At 37.6% G+C, this 21,210-nt stretch overlaps 1 protein-coding gene across 2 annotated transcripts in view; it reads left to right on the top strand.

Moving 5' to 3' along the window:
* GXYLT1 (glucoside xylosyltransferase 1) overlaps positions 1 to 21,210 on the top strand; it is a 46,678-nt gene that overhangs the window by 15,639 nt on the left and 9,829 nt on the right. Inside the window, exons 1-5 of one of the 2 annotated variants that reach the window (XM_027682139.1) lie at positions 40 to 236; positions 5,906 to 5,998; positions 16,537 to 16,711; positions 17,694 to 17,819; positions 18,656 to 18,907. In XM_027682139.1, coding sequence (XP_027537940.1) covers positions 40 to 236; positions 5,906 to 5,998; positions 16,537 to 16,711; positions 17,694 to 17,819; positions 18,656 to 18,907 — 843 coding nt within the window. Of the gene's footprint in view, positions 1 to 39; positions 237 to 5,905; positions 5,999 to 16,536; positions 16,712 to 17,693; positions 17,820 to 18,655; positions 18,908 to 21,210 lie in introns of those variants that run through there. The other variant, XM_027682140.1, reaches the window with a different exon arrangement.

The following is a 21,210-nucleotide window of genomic DNA, read 5'->3' on the forward strand; positions in this document are numbered from 1 at the left end:
CGCGCGGCGCTGCCGCTGCCGGGGCCGGGCGGGCGGAGGATGCGGCGGCTCGCGCGGGTGGCGCTGCTGTGTCTGGGCTGCGGCGTCTGCTCGCTGCTCTACGGCCTCAGCCAGCTCGCCCTCTCGCTGGAGCAGGAGCCCGGCGGCGGCCGGGAGCGGCAGGCCCGAGACCCCGCCGCGCCCGGCGCCCGGCGGCAGGCGGGGAGCGCGGGCCGGGGCGAGGCGGGGGCCCGAAGGTACCGGGCGCGGGGGCCGGGGCCGGGCGGGGGAGGCACGGGCGGTGGTTCCCCCAGCATTCCTGCGGGGCGGGCCGGGAGGCGGGAGCGCCGGGCGCCGTCCCTGCCGCGGGCGGAGCGGGGCCGCGGCGCCCCTCGCTGGCCGGGGCCTGGGAGACGCTCTGGCGGGGCGGGCGGCGGTGTCTCCGTGCGCTCCCTCTCGGCGCCCCGCGGGCCGGACACCGGAGAACAGCGGCTGGAGAAGCCTGGAACAGACCAGGCAAACTTTCCGAAGTGGCGTTGCCGTCGGCCAATGCCGCCCCCGTGCGCGTCCCCGCGGCTCAGAGCGCGTCCCTGGCCGCTCCTGGTAGGACAGGGCGGGACGGTGCATTTCCTTTTTCCAAGCGAAGAAAATTTCAGGGTGTTCGTTCAACTCTGAAATTTGGTAACTATAGAGTTATCAAATATAACTTCATTGAAGCAAAACTTTTTATGGGATACCTTAATACAGCCAGTCTTCTCACAGAGACTGGTGAGTTCAGTTCTGCAGTTAAAGGGGTATAAGTCTGAGCATCTCGCACTCTGCAGAGTCACATTGTTCTGTTCCCTGCCTCCTCTCACCAGAAATTTTTATGCGGTAAAGCAGTGAGTGAGATTATGGAATGAAAATTAGTAGTTTTCCTTTAGGTTATATTTTCATAATACTGTTCACCAGTGGCAATGGGAATCCTAATGCCAGGAAAAGAGAAGTGACAAGGAATCTGTTGCGGAAACTGGAGGAGAAATTCGGGCCAGACCTTGCTGGGCTAGCCTACCTCTAGCGCTGCTTACATTCTAAAGCAATTTAAAAGAATGTGAGTTTAATGGTTTGGAGATGGTCACTCCTTCCTAATGCTGCACAAGCTCTGGCATCCACCACTACTTACACTGCTTTTGCTTGTCTGAGCACACAAATGAGTTGATCTGGCATGTTGACTTGCCTGAAAATCACCTAGTTTTTGGCCAGCTCAGCGCTTTGAATTGCTTCATCATGTAATTATGAAAGTGTCAGTGCTGGTGCAAAGGAACTATGGAGGATGGTAGGATGACAAGCTCTGACTTAATAATATTAAAATAATATTAAATAATTTAAATTTAATATTAATAATATTAAAACAGCATTCTTAGTTACTAGGGGTGGAGTCAGCTGAAACGCGAAACCCAGCTTTTGACTGGTGTAACTACTTCAGAGAATTTTTTTTCCCTGTGCTTTTGCTTTAGTTCAAATTAATACAGATTATGACTTGAAAAAAATGTGAGGATGACTGTTTCTCATTTTAGTTCATGATTAAAAGCTCATGAACAGTTGAAATGTACTGGTTCTAAGCAACACTAACTGAAATAAGAGTTACCTTTAACAGTTTTATATAAGATTTTATTGGTTTAATAAATCAGTTTTTAATAGAAATGTGAGGAAAAACATATGTATGATATTTGTTTTACTAAGGAAAACATGCAGTTTACAGGAAGAAAAATTTTATTAAGTCAATAAAAGATGATAATCTAAATAATTTTACTAAACATTGAAATGACTTTCAGGTGCATCATGCTCCTGGTTAGTAAAAGAAGAACCAAGTTCATTTTAAAAGCTGTACTGTTTCAGAACTTGTACTGAAGTGTAGTTTTTAAATCAAAGATATGAGTGGGGAAGAACCCCAACAATATGCAAGAAGCTTCTTGCTGCAGTGATGTCAGATGAGATATAAATCTGCCCTGTGTTGCAAAGTAGAAAAGTTTTGCAAACTGAGAAAGTTCTTTCCTAAAGGTCTCAAGTGCCACAAATAATTCCTGTGTATAGTGTCATGGGGGCATATCTCCTTGCAAAATCAGTGTCTGTTGTCACCTTTGTGAGATTTCTTTACCTGTAGACTGCTGTCAAACTGAAGGCTCGGGAAGAACATCCCCTGTTGTAAGTTATTGAAACATGCTGTTTGTGCAAACAGTGTATGCAAAATCTAGTTGCAAGTCAGTCCCTTAGAACAGTCCCTAAAAGGCTTTTGTTTAAGGAAAAATTCTGTCCTGTGGCAATTAAGAAATACCCCACTGAATATTCCCTTAGATGCATGTTACAATTATTCTAAAGTATTAAACTGCATTACATTCACTTGTGTGATACATGCACATCTTAGCGAATATATTGGTGTCATTCAGTTTTTATACTTCAGCTGTTCCTTCAGTGGAGACTGAGCACAATGGCCACGTGGCTGTTATGTGCCCACTTCTGACTGTCTTGTGATTGTGTAATATCCTGAAGGGTCCATAACCTTATAGAAAAAATTGTGTTCAGATAACCTTCTAATCCTTCTTAAAGTTTAATGTTTTATATGCATTAATAGTAACTTTCATAAAGGGGTTTCTTCAGCTGTTTTCTCTGACAGCTTTAAAATACACTTCAGCAAAGCAAGTCTAACTATCTTCTGAAGGCATTTATGCACTCAGCAGTGTTTTTCTCTTCTCTTCAGCCAAGAAGGGTTTTCTTTTTCTGAATAATCTGGTTTAGTATATCCCATAAGGGCAGAAAGAACTCGATCATGCTCTGGGATGGGGAAGTTGAATTTTCTGTCAGTTTTCAGAACATGCAAACATGAAAACTGCAAGCTTTGAATAAGGCTTTGGAATACCATACCTGGAAGAATTTAGCAATAGTGATGACACATTTAAGTAGAAAATAATTGAAAAGGAAATACCATATTGAAACTAGAATTACAGGTTGAGGCATGATCCTCCAATAAGCATAATAGTTCAGGGGAACTTTTTGGGTAATCAGTTTGTTTGTTTCAAATGCTAATCTAGCCTGTGGAACAAGAGGACTGAAATCTAAGGGCTTATATCTTGAAAATTGGTATAAACAGCTGAAAAACCTTTTAAGAATTTAGTAACTAAATTAAGGTTGGGTTTTAGCTGTGCAGTGAAGGTAAATTGTCCTATTGATTATTCATTCGAGTGAGAAAAGGAGTAATGAATAGTCAGTACTGTCATAAATAATAGCTAAGTGAGCAGTGGATCTGAACTTGAAAAAAATGAAAGCATATTGATGTTTCTACTTCCAGAAAATACAAAATCAATCAAAAGGCAGTATATGTAGTCAGCCTTTTTTTCTTTGCTAGTATGGATGAAGAAGGTGGCTAAGAAAAAAAATGAGATTAAATTAAAAAACAAAATCAAAACCAGAGTACATAAACATATACTTGCTACAGGATGTTATTAAATAGTGCTGTAATCCGCTGTCTGTGGAGTATCCGTTCGAGTCGGTCTTTTTCCACGTGCTTTCAGATGAGTTAATTAGCAGACTGAGAAGTGAACCTTCAGTTAATTTTATCAATATTGCCACTTCAGTTAGGCAGATAATGTTCATCTATTCAGGACCAAAAAAGTACTATTCTAATGGCAAGTTTGAGAAATAGAGAAGGAATCAATCTGTTGTCAGTTCTGTGATGTTAGCGAGGTCAATGAATTTGACTCTATTCAAATGAAACATTTTTCTATTGTGCTGTAATTTAGCATTTTTGCAGCTGGCCACACCGTTTTGCTGTGTGTGACACAGATATCTGACTGTATCAGTCTCTTGCTCTCTTAACTATCCTGGCAAGGGGAGAGTTAAGTGGATTATAGTGCATGCATAACTGTAGAAAGTATATCCATGAGCTTAGCAGAGGAGGGTGGCCGTGACAGGTAGTTGCTTCTTTCCTTGGCCTGTACACAGCTGGTTTTGTCTGTATCAGAGCTTAACCAGCAGTTTCACCAGTCTGCTTCTCAGCTATTCTTGTGTCTTGAGAATTGGTCCAGAAGCTGTCTAAGAATTGCAAAATATGAGTTAAACTTCAAATCATTGAGTGTTTCATCCTTTTAAATTGAAAATTCTTTTTAAAAATCTGCTGAATTTGTCAAGCAGTTGACTAGCAAATGTTATTTTACATAGAAATATTGTAAATTAATGAAACATTATTGAGATTTTTCCAGTAAAAAAGTTTGGCATCTGTCAGATATCTAACATTGCTTTTACTGTCTCCTGTGTAAAAAAGTCATTGCCTCTGTGACAAAATATGTCATGACAAATTTGGGATTTTGTTGCAAATGTTCAGGAAAAGCTATTGAGAAGAATCAGACATTCTTAGTGTATTTGTGAGTTGCATTGAGCATTTCATCATTCCAAATTCTTATTCCTGAGTGTTTATGAACAGGAAGGAACTAAAAAATGCTGCTTACCTGTTTTGCTGCATGTTGTGGCTTACGCCGTAGGAAAGACACCAGGCTGTCTCTCTTGATTGATTCATGCAGTTGATCAGACCTGGGTTGTTAATGCAGTACTGACAAGAACACAGTACTCAAGGCTGCAACCCTCACCATTTGGACGTTCTGCTAAATTTGGTGTGAAGTTACAGTGGTATAAAAGATGCCACATGGATTAAAAAGTATTCTTTAAACTGTGATCTTCATTAAGAGATTCCTGCTGATTGTTGTGGAATTCCTTATGGTTAAAACTTGACTCACCTGAGCACAGGGCCTCAGTCTTCATGACTGCAACTTGTGCATTGCTATGTATTTGCACAATAATTTAAAATTTTCCTTTTGTTCTGAAAAGTTTTCAAGTCACAATACAGACACCTTTTCTATGTCTGCAGTAGTAAAATTTTTACTATGTGGTGATGTTGAAGCTAAATTACCTGATAAAGGCAGTTATGAAATGCCTCGTTGCTTAAAGGAGAGATACTTTGAATTAGCAAACAGATCAATGTCTGGGACACCAGTGATTTTTGAAATTTCATATTTCTTCATTTTTATATTTTTGACAATGGTAGATGTTAGGAGTTGTCCACCTCAGTAGTGTGATGGAGGCAAGGCTGCTGCATTTCTATATTCCCTTGCTTTACAATATTCTGCTTGCTCATTGCAGATCTGCAATCTTGATGTTGATTTTCTCACCAGAACCTTTGTCAATATGCTGCTGTTTGTATTTTTAAATATTTCCTATAATTGCTGTTGCATAAATGTAGTGGTGAACTAGTAAAACATGCTTTTTTAGTTGTTAGTGTAGTGCAAGTCAATAAATTATTAGTCTTGCTATTAGTATGGAGGAAAAACTTGCCAAATGTGGTGATTATTTCTGTACTGCATTAACCTTTTGTTCTGAAACAGTGGAATTCCTTGGTGCTGCAAAGCCCTATTTTTTATTAAAAATCAGACTTGTAGGATTGCACTGAATAGAGTCATGGAGGAATAGGAATTGTGTTAAATGGACATGTAACTTTGAAAATGAAAAGATATGGTTGCTCCTCTGCTTTGAGTAGACAAAGATGTTGAAGAGGTGAAGGAGTTGTTTCTAGCAGTAAGTGTTGCAATTTGCTCTGTTACCTATGGGACTTAATTTAAGCTGAGAACAGAGAAGGACCCTCAAAAATCACAGCCCCTCTGTTTTTTTCTCTGTGAAAATATGTGAAGAGGAAAGGCTAAAGGTTGGGACAAGTCTTCCTTAAAAAATCCTCCTAGTTGGTACCTAGTACCTCCTCCTTTGTATTCAAGTTGCATTGCACAGCCAGTTTTCTGTCAAGTAAATAACTATTCAAGTTGTATTTGAGCTAGAAAATAATCCATTTAACTTTGCCATAAAATCAGTAACATTTATATAGGTTATTTTTGTCTTATTCTGTTAGGTGTAAGAATTTGTCTGTATCTTTCTGGAATTCCTATTGGATGCTGCCCTCTGATGTTTGTGGAATGAACTGCTTTTGGGAAGCTGCTTTTAGGTAGGATCTGTTATTAAATAGTACTTTATTATTTGATTGCAGACAGGTGTAGCTGCTTTTTAGCAAGATTGACAAAGCAAAATATTTTGATTGCTTCACATGCATTTCACCTGCTGATATTGTGGTTTCCTTTAGCTGGGTTTTTCCTGTTACATTATGTTTTAAAATTGTAGACCCAAGTGTTACTACAGAGTAAATTTTTTTCAGTTGTGTTGCTTCATTAAATAGAAACTTGCTAACATCCGTTAAAAGCCTGTCTGAATATAGTCTGAAAAGTTAATGGTAAATTATTTTCCTAAAATAAAACTTGCACAGTAATACCCATGATGTAACTTGCAATTAAAAATGGCAGATATGCTTAGTAGTTAAGTTCAGATTTTTTTTTAAGTTACATATTTTATATAATTTGAGGAGGGTACTTCATCCAAAAGCACTGAAACAACATTTTAGAATGTTCTTTAAGATACAGTATGTTAACGCATAGACTGTGTTCTTAAAGTTGCATCTTTGAAAATAAGGTTAAATGTCTTGATGTGATGGTTCATATGCTTTAGGCTGCCAGATTAGAGAAGTAGCTTGAAAAGAAATAAGCTCCCTGACATTCTCTAACCTGCATAGCTCTCTTCAGTATATAACTAAAATTTAAGTCAGTTTTTCTTATATTTAAAATTTTGCTGATAATCCTTTCAGATCAGCAGATTTACCTTTTCTTCTTAGTATGAAGCTTGAATATTTCTGGGGAAGCAAAGGGGAAAAGAGTTTAGCTTCACAAGACAATGTGTTTTTGAAAATTTTGATTGTGGGAAAGACTTTAGATCCCCTATTCCCATATTCTTCTCTGCTTGTGTGTTGTCAGTGCTTTTTAAGATCATCAGTTGCCAAGAAGTTCCTTAAAGAGTTGGCTTAGATTGATTTTTAGTCTGTTAGTGAACTGTACCTGTAATTTGGGACTGCTGAGTTTTTCTCACTGCCCTTGGTAGCCAGTGTGTCAATCCATAGTGATTCACCTGACTTTGTTAGGCAGATTTAGCTGTCTGAATGGACTTAATTAACTTCTTTTTTCCTCAAAGGTTAGCTTTTGGGAGTTTGGCTTTATGACGTTTAGCATAGTGGGGTAAATCAAATGTCAGTGCTGTTGTGGTTGAGCGTGTAGGGGCTTATCTTATGCTTAATGGAGGGGCAGGATGTGATTGTAAGCTTTGTTTAATCCTTGGACATCTGAGCCAGTCTAACTCTTGTGTGTTGCTGAAAGAGGACAGGGCCTTGCTGTCTTCTGTCCCTATTGACCATGATGATGTCCATGAACTCTCCACAATACATTCAATGTAATGCACTAAAATAGTAGAAAACTTCCTTTCTGGATTTTCTGTCAGGCTTGAGGCAAGTGGGACCTTGGAACCAGAAGTGGAAGACCCCATGCAGTTTATTTACACATACCTTAAGCTGTAACTTGTATTCTCCTACTAAGAATGCCATATGTGGCTGTGAAGACAAGTCAAAGTGTGCATTGATATGACATTACTGTATGAGTCCGCTTTCATGATGAAACAATTGCTATGGCGAACCCGTAATATTTGTAGAATTTTGTGTTCAACGTTTCATTTTGAAATTGAAAGAAAAAAAGCTACTTAAATGAGTAAAGGGGGTGTGGTGTTCAGATTAATAATTTCAGATTGAATTGGATTATTCTATCAATATATTACTATTAAATTAATCCCCATATATTGTGCTGACTCTGGTGCTTCTTGAATTCCTCAGTGAGATGCTCTAACTTCAGTGGGCCAGCATGCTTATCCCAAACTTATTCTTACTCTGCTTAATGAGTTCAGTTGATTTTGGAGAGGTGCCGTGAGTTTGTGTAAGAGAAGAAGTGGGAAAGATGGCAGAGAGAAGGAGAAAGAGTTTTGTTTAACTCTCAAACAAAGAATGTGCATTGTACTAGGTGCACTGAGAAGCTGAGAGGTACTTCAAATGTGATACTTAGTAGTTGTTCTCAGGTTTGCAGTAGGATTTTTGGAGGAAGAGGAATGAACTTACTTGCATACAAGTTTATTAACCACAGCAAATGAAGTCTAGCATTTTTTTTTCTGAGATTGTATGTGAAGGGCCACTAGAAGATTGTTCATGAAGATAAAACCTCTTGAAAGCTTTGTCTGTAAAGAGTCAACAGTGTGGTTCTAGATCGGGTATCTTTTGAAATGAAATGATTGTCCTACCATAATAATGTCTTTATTCCAAATAATTTCATCCTGGGTTGACTAAACCTTTGTGTTCATCATAGGTGTGATTGTTGTAGTGAGGTACAGAATAAAGCTGGACTATGAAGAGACTATGATAGGGAGGGGGATATGAGAAAAACCTGAAAGTTACATATCTGATTGAAATCTAGGATAGCTAACTCCACTGCCTATAAACATGCCAACAAGATAATGGGAATCCCAATGAATTTCCTTGTAATAGAAATGGCAGAGCTTGGTCACTGAAATGCACTAGCACATATCTTTAATCTATTTGGCCTGATTTCATCCATGAGAAGAGAACAGCACTGTTTAACCAGATCATAAATCAGTTTGTGAATGGAGTTTCTAATGTTCTATTCTTGCTGTTTCAATAAATTAACCAAATGAGTTTTGTTTAGAAAAGCAGATCATACAGCTAGAATATCTTTGCCAATAGTACAGTCATAAAATCTATGTCAGTGTTAGAATGTCTCCTTTCCATTTTCCAATGAAGTTCTTAATATGTTGGGAGGTAGTTCTTCAGCTTTTTGATTTTTAAGCCTTTTTGTCAAAAAAACTTAGCTTGTTATCTCTCTGTTTCTAACTTGAAATTCCAGTGACCTTTTTTTTCCTGGATATCAGAACCACGGGGATTTGTTAGTCCATGAGAGAAAGAACTTGGCACAGACATTTTTGAAATGCTTGCTACGTCATTTGCTCTGAGTAGCTCCAGGTGTATAAAGTGAAAACTAATGTTCTATGGATTTGTAGGATTCAAGTACATATGCTAGAAGTGTTGGAGACATATAGAGGAATCTGGACAATTTTTAGGAGAAAGGTGTATATATAGACTTCAGTATAACTCATGTGATAGTTCAAGATCATTTGAAATCAATGAGCTCTGAGCAGGTGCTGATTCTAATAATGGATAATAAGGATCTTGTCTCTGAGTTAATCAGTATAAGATCAATTGCTTATTCTGTATGTGAGAAGAATTTTGTAGCTATTCTGCCCCCATATTTTTTACCACCATTCTGATTATCAACTTAATATTGAGAGAGAATGTCTTGTGCTGTGCTTCTGACACAGAGTATTTGTTAGCTTTCACATTGACACAGGAAGCATGAGATCGCTTTTACATACAGTGATATGGATTTTATCAAAATTTTAAAAATGCTGATAAAGGTAACAGGCTCAAGTTTTGCATGGTCTAGATGATGCATATCTCACCTTTCAAGATGTTCAGTGTCATCTAGCTGGAATGGCTGCTTATTTCCTACTGGGACTAATTAAGAAGAAATTCTTAGGGTTATTACTATGGCTATCTGACCAGCCTGATTTCAGTTGTTGCATGTTGACTCTAAGTGGGTTTTAACTTGCGTTGCTTACTAAAAAAGGAAGTTTTACTAATTTTTGAGTATATTGAAGTTCTTGTCGTGTGGATATAGTGAGATGAATTGTGATAGTCCTGAAAAAAGGGACTTCTCTAAACCAGCTAGCTCATCAGAGGATAAGATTTCATACTTTTATAGTCAGTTAAAATATATTAATAATTTTAAACTTCAAACCTAATCTACTGAGTTGGCAATTGAATAGATTACATTTGGATGTCATATACAGTGGTATCATTAGCATACTTTTACAAAATAAGCTCTGACTATGACATGTTTTAATTCAGCACAGTAGTAGGAAGTTAAGCTAAGTAAAAAACTAGAATTTTCATCACTTTAAACTCCAGATAATGTCTGTAGTTACCTTCATCCTACTTCTAATAAGTGTGGGAATGATTTAATCATCCTACTTCCCATAAGTGTGGGAATGCATTTTAATCAGTGTAGGCTTTGCTACCTTCTTACTTCCATGCTAATTGTAGAAAACACCTCTATGGGTAAAATATTTGCACTGATAATGTGATGGGCTCTTTATACCGAAGAAGAAAACACATTTGCAGGAGGCTTCTGTTTGTTCTTTTAGTAAGTGTAAACAACTTTAACACAGCTGAGCCTGACAATATCAAGGAAACATTGTTTAATGGTGTTATGGAAGGACTGAGAGACTTTATTTAAGCGACCTCGTTTAGGAAGCTGAATGCTGGATACCTCACATGTTATAGATGATTCAGAAAAAAGATCAAAGAAAAGCAAGCCTGCTGTAGCTTTTTCAGAACAAGTGTAGGAAAACTTGCTTTGTTGTAGAATAATTTTTAAAATGTTTTGTGTAACCTACAAAATAATTCTTACTTTTTTGTATTACTGGTGTGTAACACAGTGGGGGACATAAAAACTAGAGGTGCAAGTTAGGATGATGGCAATTTTCTCAGAAAGTGGCAAGTATTTTTACATAGTTCAAAACTCATGCAATTAGATTCGAAATGGTAACTCCTCAATGAATGGACCAGAGTAAAATTTAAAAGGACAACTGAGGTCAATTTATTGCTTCAGTTCTTCATACAACTCTGCTCTGGATGCTCACCTTTCCTTCCTTGGCTCCCCCAGACATGTTAAGGCAATAGGAGAGGACAGCTTGATTACCACTCTTTGTGCAGGGAGCATCACTTTGACCCCTAGGCATGTTCTTGATAGTACATCAGCACATGAGGAAAACAGGAACCCTAGTGCACGAAGTTTGTAACAAAGAAGTAAGGTGGACTGTGGCTACTTTGTGCCTTTACATAATAACAGTGTGTCTATACTTGAATGTAGCTTAAAAAAAGGGAAAAAAATTGCCCTGTTCGCACTGACACTTCTTTGAAGGTACCCAGGTGTCCTTAACCCTGGACACCAGGTCATCCTGTAACAATGTGGCTGCTCTGGAAGGTATGGAGCCTGGAAGGCAGCAGAAGCAGCTGATGTACTGTGACCTCACTAAAGCAGAATGGGATTGGGATAGGCTTAATGATCACAAATCAGATTCAGTTGTATACTAGGTATTCCTGAGGGTTTGGTACCCTCTCACCTATATTCTTCATGTGTTATGTGAGAACAGGAGAACCCTTCCTTAAAAAAATGCAAGTGACCTCCACTGTGGTACCTTGTGTCAAGTTTGGAGGGCAGAGCTAAGATTTTTGTGGAGCTGGTGAGTATTTTAGTGACAATAAAATTTGAGTTGTTTATTTTTTCCAAGAAGTCCAGCTGGGATGCAGTGAAGGTTCTAGAAGAGTAACCTGTCAAAACATACCTTTGTAGCTTACTACCAAATTATAGCTTCATAATTGTAATTGACCTAGAAAAGCTAATTTAATATACAATGCATCATGGTAAACATCTTTAAATAGCAGGCAATGTCTTGACAGACAGGCTCTGGAAAACCTTGTAGCAGGTTTATTGAGCATATCCAGCTATGTTCCTCTCAGAGGTTATTAACCCCACAGCAGAATTAATCAGTATAGAATGAAGGTCTACACTTGACACAGAAATACTTCAGGGCAAGGCTTGTACCTCGCTTTCTGCTGCTGCTGAGCAGCTTGTTTTAAAGTATATGGTTTTGTTCTCACAGTGTCCAAGTAGATTGTTTTAAATGTTTTCTAAACACATTGAGTATGCGTGGACCTCTGTCTCAAGTGCTTTATTTCATTTATTTTTACTATCCCTACCCCTCGTGTACTTAGCACCCTCAGACAAATAAAGTTCTCTTACTTGTCCCTAGAGACTGAAATCCTGTCATGGATCCAGGTCAGTATCTTCTATTGGGTTACAGCTGCATTCTTTCTTTTGCATTTTTGTTATCAGAAGTTTTTCTTTCCCTTCAGGAGCTAGGACTCCCACATTACTGGAGATCTTTTTTTTCTCTAGGAAGTAGGGCTGTCAAGTTTTCTTTGTTAGTCTATCCAAAATACTTACTAAAATACACTTTGTATTTCAGTCTATTGTTGCTTTTTCTGGCTTCTCCACTAAGTTCTCCCATACCAAAAGAACAGGCTATTAGTAATTAGAAATGTGCATATAAAAATCTATATTTGTATTTTTTGTCTTTTCCACATTGCCTCTCAACAATTTTTTTTGAAAGTATCTCACTTTTGAAAGTGTCTTAACCCTTTCAGAACCTGTATTTGAAGTTCAATAAGGGTTCATATCAGAGCTGTGATACTCTGATACCAAACTGTCTCAGGTTCAGAAAAGTTACTGTTCTTGTAAAATAAATTTTATTTTGCTCATTGTCAAGTCAGCTACTGAACTGCTAAGAAAATTTTATTGCTAAAAGATCTTATGTCACTTGGTCATATCAGATACCAGGATGTCTAAATGAACATGTTTCTCCTTTCCCAGGATACTGGTGAGGTAGTTGCATGCCTAACCGCAGTGGAGAAAGATGGGGAGAAGGGTTACAGAGGCTGGAAAATTCAGAAAGGAGAAGTAGAGAAGGGAGCAGTTGAAGGCAGATAATTTTGAAAGGAATTAGGGGAAAGACCAAAGCCATGTAGACATAATATTAAAGAAGGGAGTGAGACAAGTCATAGGATAGATAATTGTCTCTGTGGGTGTGACATGTTCATATTAAAGGTGAGACTATAGAGCTCAAGTTGATAAGCTCTGCTGGACAATTTACATTTTATGCTGCCTCTAGTGTCGGGAAGAGGAAAAAGTGATGAAAGACTCAGCTGAGGGTTAGAGGTAAGTAGTTAGTGTCTTTGGATGGAGGATAGGCTTTCCCTCTGGGAGTGCAGGGAGGTGTATATGCACGGAGAGGAGCAGCACTGAGGCCTGGTTACTGAAAAGGAGGCTGTAGTTCTCAGTGGTCTCTATGCAGGGAAGTCAAATGCAACTTATAATCGCTAAAGAATGTCTCTTCTCACTAAAGGAGTCTGCAGTAAGAACCACAATTCTGGAGTCTCATAACTTCTGCCTTAATATATTTCTGAGATCTAATATGTCTCAATCCCTTCGTAGTGGACAGTCCCCAGAGGGAATGGCGGCCTGTTCTTTCCAAGTTTCTTGCTCCATCTGCTTCAGGGATAAAACTTTGTTGTGAACTTATGGATTTGAGTCCAGCTGTTCCCCGTGTTGTACACGCTGAAATTCAGTTGTTTTTAGTTCTTTCTAATTTTTTTTTTGCCTTTAAGAATTATTTTTAAGCACAGATTTAAAAAATTGAGTCAGAAATTCATATAGCAGAGATTGTATGAACAAAGCAACTGTAAAAGCATTTTAATACAATCAGTCATTTTTTTGTTGTGTGGTTTGAAATGTTCTTTTATTCACAGATATCACTAGATGTAGAAATAATAAAATACAGTCTTTGAATCTCAGTACATTTAGAATTGCTTTGGCATAATCTTTGTCATACCTTATTCATGGAAAGCCATGTGTTATGTGTGGTTCAGGAGCTTGGCTTGCAGCTATGCAGTTTGTGTTCATTTTGCCCTTATTTATAACATGACCTTGTAATATCACTGTAGGCTTTCATGACTTCAGGGCTTAATTATTGTAATTCCCTTGTCAGTGGATTAGTGATGAGGCTAATCTGCTACTTGCAGCTTGTTCACACTGTAGCAGTGTACTTACTTGTGGGTTTCAACTGCCCTCATCATATTCAGCTTGCATTGTGTTTTTTACGTTACTACTTACTACATGGTGTAATGTTTAAATTAGCTGTATGTATAAAACTCTGAATGCGCATGCCTTGGTTACATTTCAGGATGTTTTGTGTGTTAATCTAAACTAATTTTTCAGATTTTGCTGCAAGACTTACAAAAGGTTTTAGTCTGCAGATTAAACCATCTGAATATAGGTGTCTGCATATTGGTGTCTATGTCAAGTAGGTCTTAAACAGTCATTAGAATTGAAAGAGCATAAAGGGTGATCTAGGTGACTAGCCATTTGGTTGCTGAGAAGTAAATGGTTGGTGTTAATCGAGGAGCACTTGGGTATCCTAGAAATCTCATTAGGACTAGTAGATACACTATCATCTTTGAAACATTCCTTCTGGAATGGCACCTGGAGATCAGGTGTGATATTCTAGAGCTTATTAAATGGCACTACACCTATGTTAAAAATTGATTCAAGCCTTAGGTGTGAAGGAGCAAGATTCAGGATGGGAATGGTTCCAGGCGTGGAGAAAGACATACAGCAATTGACAGGACTTTATTATATGGACTTTACGGTTATTATGTGGTTTCAGATATGTATATTGCATTGTACCCACACTACACAGTGCACAGCCTGGGCATGCCCGGGCTTGCCACGAGTTTTGCCTGCTGCCTGCTTCCCCGCTCCCCTCTCTGATAGGCTGAAGAAGCTGCAGAGAGGAGACAGTTACCATTTGCCCTTTCCTTCCCCGGTTTCTCCCACGTTCCTCCCCCTTTGCCTGTGTCCCTACCCCGATTTGTTCCCCCGTTTGTCTGTCTCATGCTCCACCCCATGTTCTAGCTTTTTCCCCACCTGAAACTCGTAAAACCCCGACACACCTCAATAAAGTATTCCATTTGTACCTCTACCTTGTCTCCGGACCCATCCGTGCTGTGTCACGGCCCCATCCCCCCTCGGACCGTGGCACTTAGGTGTTTACTTTGAAATAAGATGAATTACTGTCTATACTCCATAACCTGCTCACTAGATCTCTGTTGGCTTTAATGAGACTTTGGACACAGTCTCATATGTTAGCATCTTCATTTATGTCCCCTGTTTTGGATCTGAATCTGACCTATGAGGTCTTTCATCCATGGGATTTTTAATAATACCCCAAGCCTTGACTTAAGGCTGCATGTTTTAATTAAAATTTTATTAATCTTAAATCCCTGGAATATTGTATTTTTTTTGTTCCATAACGTTAAATTCTTTCAAACCTCAGAATGTTTTTTAAATATAGCAATTATTTATGACACTAAAATTCAGCAGTTTTGCAGTGATAACTTTGCCTATATTTTGCCTTACGTAACTGAAAATAATGTGTGTTGCTCTTCTGTGCCTTAAAGAAAAAAAGGCATATTTACATACTATCTATTGTCGATTTAAAGGAAAACTTATATGTATCTACACAGTTACATAAATTGGATGGAGATTGTGGTAAGAGTCACATCTGTTAATTTCTGTTTTGAAGTGTCTCTGTCTTTGACAAGTTTCTAAGAATGGGTGGTTTGTCAAGCATTTCTCTATTGTTACTAGTTTAGGAAAGTATTTTCTAACTTCAGTATTGGTTTTGTCTGCATAATTTGGCATTAAACTTGTAATTTAAACCTTCAGATACTCTTAGTTCTGTTAGCCTCCCTCTTCCCATAGTCTGTGCAAATAGCTCAATGCATATTGTTTTGAAGATGGCCTTTGAGTTGATGTATGTTTAAAGTCTTTGAAAGCTTTTCTGAATAATTAAATATATGAAATCCAGGAAAATATGGTTTTAGGTTTAGTATGCCCTCTGTTTACCACCAAGTTAATGATATTTACCTGATGATAATTTTAGCCTATTGTATTAAAGTAATGAAATAACTTCAAAATGTACACTGCAAAAGACATTCCAAGCATTTTGCACCATAACTGTTGCACAGGTATCTTCAGGAGTAAAGGATTTCCCAGTCCCCACACCTTGCAGTGATTTAGCCTCAAGGACATGGACAATGCATGTGGTCAGTGTACCTGAGGGATTTTCCAGAACCACTGGGAGCACGAGGGCATTCCAGAATACAAAGCCATCTGAGCTATTAGTCTGCTGCCTCTTCCAACCCAAGTTATACTCCTGGAAGATGAAAGTATAGGAGAAAACTTTTTGTGTTTTGTCAGTGCTTAGGTGAAGTCCTGAAGCATGGGTTTGGCAAAGAAGAACTTACTGGAGCAGAAAATGGATAAAACGCCTAGATCAGTCAAAAATGTTCTTAACAGAACTTCCTGAAAGTAGGGGTTATCTCACTTCCGTTATTGAGTTTAACTCTGCTGTATTTGTCATTTTTATCTATGTCTGTATTTAGCCCAGGGAAAGGGAAAAAAAATTAACTCATGTATAGACTGAATGTGCTATCACCCTTACACATTTCAATGTAACTTCATGTAGTCTTTCCTTTGAAATAGCTATTTTGATGAAATTCCCTGCTATTAATGGACAGTAAGGTTACTAAGAAAGTAAATGTTTGTGTAGTTTCTCTATATAGCTCTTCTATACCTGGTTTTCCCTTGTAGACTGGGATAGCGGGAGTGAATACGAGAATGGTTGAGGTTAACGTAATCTATATGAGGTATAATCCTGTAGTTTGCATGTTCTGTTTGAGTTATATTTTGCTGGTTTAAGTATGATAAAGGGTATTTTGTTAAGTTACTTCCTGCGGGAAATAGTAGTGCTTTTCTTTAAGTGTGTGCTAGAAATAATGTCAAATGAAAAATATTTTTGTATCAGATATGATTATATGAAAACACATCCTTCTGAGAAAATGCATCTAGCAGTGGTGGCCTGTGGTGAAAGACTGGAGGAGACTGTTACTATGTTGAGATCAGCCATTATTTTCAGCATCAGACCTCTCCACTTTCATATTTTTGCTGAGGACCAATTACATGAGCGTTTCAAAGACATAGTAAGTATTCGAAGAATGAATTCAATCAATTTGTAGCACAATTTGAGTAATATATTGCAATTTCTCTACTTGGGTAGTAGTTGTCATACAGTGACAGAAATGCAGGGGTCTAGAAATAAGATAAGGCATTTGTAATGTTGAATGGAGATTTCTGAGGTTTTTTTCCTGTGGAAGAGTGCCAGTTGCTGATATCAAAGTTCCTCCTAGAGATAGACCAAATCTTCCTTATTTGTCACTTTAAATCTGTTAAATACAAACCTATGTTCTGAATGCAAACCAGTTATCTACAATCTTGTGTGAGCTTACTTAAAGTTGGCTTTACAAGAAAAAATTAGAGATCTGTCCTTTTTTGTCCCTCTGCTTACAGCATGAGTCAGCCTTGAATTGTTGAGACAAACTGAAAGACCCATTTTTGAAAATGGTAGATTTGGTTATGTCTGATTTTAGTAAATTGTAGTTAATGAATATAACATTATGACTGTAGTAACAGTTTTAGAAGCTGACTAGGATATAACTGTGGAAGGTTTTATTATTTTTGTGCTTAAAATGTCATATTAACTGTGACATGAGTATGTTATACATGCTTATGTGTATATGCTAATGTTATGCAAACAGTAACTGGCAAAAATGGACTAAGTTATTTTAAATTTAGAAAGACTTCCTGTTATTTCTCCTGTGGAAACTAGTTGAAGGGAAGAGTTTTATTTAATGTACTTACTTTTTGTAAATGCTAATTTATTTTACTTCCTCTTCCTTTTGCATATGATGTGATATGATGTGTTTTCTTCATAGTGGCCTGCAGGTGCCCTTTTTTTTCGATTATTTTGATTAGCTGACAGATTCTTGTAGTTCAAGAAGCATTTCTGTTATGAAAAAGAGATGTTGTAGTTGTGTTCAATTATCAGTTTGAATGGGGGATTGATTTATTTTTTGTAATAGAATTGAACTGAAGTAATTTCTGTGATTTCTTCTTTTCACATAGCTTGATGAATTCCCCTATGAAGGAAAAGTTAATTACACGTTATATCCAATAACATTTCCAACTGAGAGTGCGACAGAATGGAAGAAATTGTTTAAACCGTGTGCTTCACAAAGGCTATTTTTGCCGGTAAGTTACTCTGTAATAGGACAATGAAGTCTGTTTATGAAGGATCAAGCTGTCCTTGTTAATCTGATATCTGCTTGGTTTAAAATGAAGGACTACTACTACTCCTGAAAGTTACTTTTATGACATCCTAAAAAATCCTGTGAATTTAACCACCTTCTGTGGCACTAATACCCTATGGAATAAAAGTCCTTTTCTCACTTGCTGTGTTATGCACAGTATCCTCAGAGAGAGGTATAGGTCATGTCATCCTCTCAGAGGTAAGAAGGATTTATCACGCCTCATCTGCTCATTTGTTTGGAAAGTTTCCTGCATGTGTGGGTCTGAGAAGTATTAGAGAAAATGAAACAAGAAATGGGCTATTGTTGCCAGTGTTTTGTGCAGCCTTTTTTTATTTTGCTCGTCTAAGACACTTCAGAAATCATTCTTCAGGTTTGATGAATTAGAGCAGTAGCAGCTGTCTCCCAAACACTGTCTCTTCAGGGGCTTTTACATCTCTCCCTTGTTTAATTATCTGCATGGGAAAGCAAGGGAACAGGAGCAAGATAGGAGCTCCTGTTAATGTTTCACCTGGCCTGCAAACCTACTCCTGAGGAGCCCTGGCATATAAAATGTAGACTGAGTGCCTTTGCATTACTGTTCTGTATGAAACCTCTGTTTCCCTTTACAAAAATTCTTTAAAATGAGAGGAGTGATGGCAAATTTATTGACTGCAAACTGTCAGCCTAAAATGAATTTATTTGCATATGACAAAATTGTGTAATGGCAGCAACTTCTGTTTTATGAAGAGAAGTTCAATAAAACTAAAAAGTTTGGTTTTAAATTTCTTTCTCTCACAGTTAATCCTCAAAAATGTGGATTCACTACTGTATGTTGATACCGACATCCTGTTTTTGAGGCCTGTTGATGATATTTGGTCTTTTCTGGGAAAGTTCAACTCCACACAAATTGCTGCAATGGCACCAGAACATGAAGAGCCTCGTATTGGGTGGTATAATCGCTTTGCTAGACATCCGTATTATGGAGTAACTGGAATTAATTCTGGAGTCATGTTAATGAATATGACGCGTATTAGAAGAAAACATTTCAAGGTATGTGTGTTGGCTTTATTGCATTTTCTGAGGACTTAAGTATTTTAATTTTAATCCTGTTTCAAATTCATGTGTATTTTTCAAATTTTTTCCTGTAATTGTAATAATCTTCTCAAAGTACGCTGTTTAAAATAGAATATAACTATTTTTTAAATGTCATTCACTGTAAGACTTGGAGTTCTTGGAATGTCAAGCGTGCTTGATTGTTTTAATTTTTCTTAGTTCTGAGAGATCCTTGACTTGATACGATTTGCTGTAAATTACATTTGCCAGTAGATATGCCAGCATTTTTAATTCACTGTAGCGATCCCAGAAAAAAGTTAATGTAAACTTGTACCATGTGTAGTTGTATGACCAGAAGGTGGTGCTAAAGGTGTTTAAAATGAAGGTTTCCAAATTTTGATCTTTTACATTGTAAGCAGGTGGTTATCACCCTAAGTATACTTTTATTTACTATGAAGTCATAGTTTTGTAGACAATTTAGTTCATCATGAAAGTATTTACTACTACATGCATGAAAGCGGTGCACGCAACAGTAGAAATGGACGTTGCTTCTCAAATGGGAAGTTTTTTTCTTACATACTTGAAACACAAGGACAAAAACAGTGCTATGTGATTATGCTTAGGGGAACAGTCCATCTCTGCTTAAGAGAAGTTTGATTAGGGAAAAATAATCATGCAGTCAAAAACTTTTGGAAGTGCATCTGTAAGAGGGGCAATATAAACTTCCAGTAGACATTACTTCTCCCCTGTTTTCAATTTAATAAACAGCTTTCATCTTCAAAATCTTGCTATGTATTGTTGTTAGGAAAATTCAGAGAATTTAAGAAAAATGGGGAATGAATCATCTCAGTTGCAGTTAAAGTAGAAAGTTATAGTAGATATACTATATAACTGTAGTTTCTCCAAGAAGAAAACTTCTCTGTATATGTCATCAGTGAAATCTTGCATTGTTTACTCTATTTGTTTGTTTTACTGATTATAGCATATGGAGAAACGAAAATACCGAAAAGTATGAGAAAAACACGGGACTGAAAACTGCATGTATCTTAACCTCTGACAATGCAGTTCTGTGTAGTGAATTATCGTAGTGTTTACCACACTAAAAGTAAGGTTGGTCTTTTATTCATACTGTACCAGAATTCTAGTTGGGCTTCTCAGTACAGCTTAGATTATCAATTCATTGAAACTTTATGCGTCTTTACTAAAATTTGGGTTAAAATTTTCAAAAGTATGCATATTATGTAGGCTAATAAAATTGTCAATAAAATTAACTATTGTTTTCTAGAGGATAATATGAAGTCCTTTCTCCTTAACACCTAAAACAGGTGTTTTCTTCAAATTTAGGTTTATATATACAGATTTATGTAGGTGAAATAATTTGTGAGTATTTTGAAATTCAAAATGGAACATTGCCACTTACCCTTGGCTCTAGAGGGCTGGAATATTTTCCAAGTCCTAAAAATATCTGCTACGTATTCCTGGTATTGCCAGGTATATTTATTATGCAATGAAACGTGTCAGACTGTTCAACGAAAACCAGCCTTGGAGGAAGTGAATTTTTTATAATTGCTCTTTATTACAGGAGTGAGTATCTGATTTATAAGACCTCACTGTAAGGCAAGGCATACATCTGTATGCTTTTCTCATGATCTTGCTGGCAAACTTCAGTATACCTAACATGATGGACAGTTTCTGGCTAAGCGGACCACTGAACTTCTTTCTGTAGTGAGATAGTGTGTCATAACTGTTATGAGGAATCAGAACAAAAACAATTCTTGAATTGTTCTGAAAACATTCATCTTAATGCTCAGATTGTTCAGTATGTATTGTAGTAAACACAAGTCTGCTTGATGAGTTGCAGGCTAAGCAATCATACAATCAAGGGAAAGGAACTGAGACTGGAGTTAGCTACCCAGTGCTACTACACTAATATATTCAGAATTATGAAACGGCACTTGGGAAAGGGAGGCAGGAACAAAGCGAAGCTTCCTAATAGCAAAGCACATGATTCAAAGCCCTTTTTGATGAATTTAGTTAACAAAAATAATAAAAAAGGCAATTAACCCATTCCCATGCTCAGTTGTTTTAAATGTTAGAAATACATCATTTTCTACTCATAATAGTTAGTCATAATTCTTTGGCATCCTTCCTAGAGCATTACTGTCACTTCAAACTTAGGCTTCTGCTTCCATGTGTGATGCATATGTACTTCTGTTCCTTGCTTTCATATGTCTTCTGAACCTCGTATTTGTCCAGGAGTGCTTTTGTGTGCGCTGTGGCTGTTCCTCAAACATTTAGGA

Source organism: Neopelma chrysocephalum, unplaced genomic scaffold (assembly GCF_003984885.1).
Source record: "Neopelma chrysocephalum unplaced genomic scaffold, ASM398488v2 Primary Assembly neopelma1_62, whole genome shotgun sequence".
NCBI lineage: Eukaryota > Metazoa > Chordata > Aves > Passeriformes > Pipridae > Neopelma > Neopelma chrysocephalum.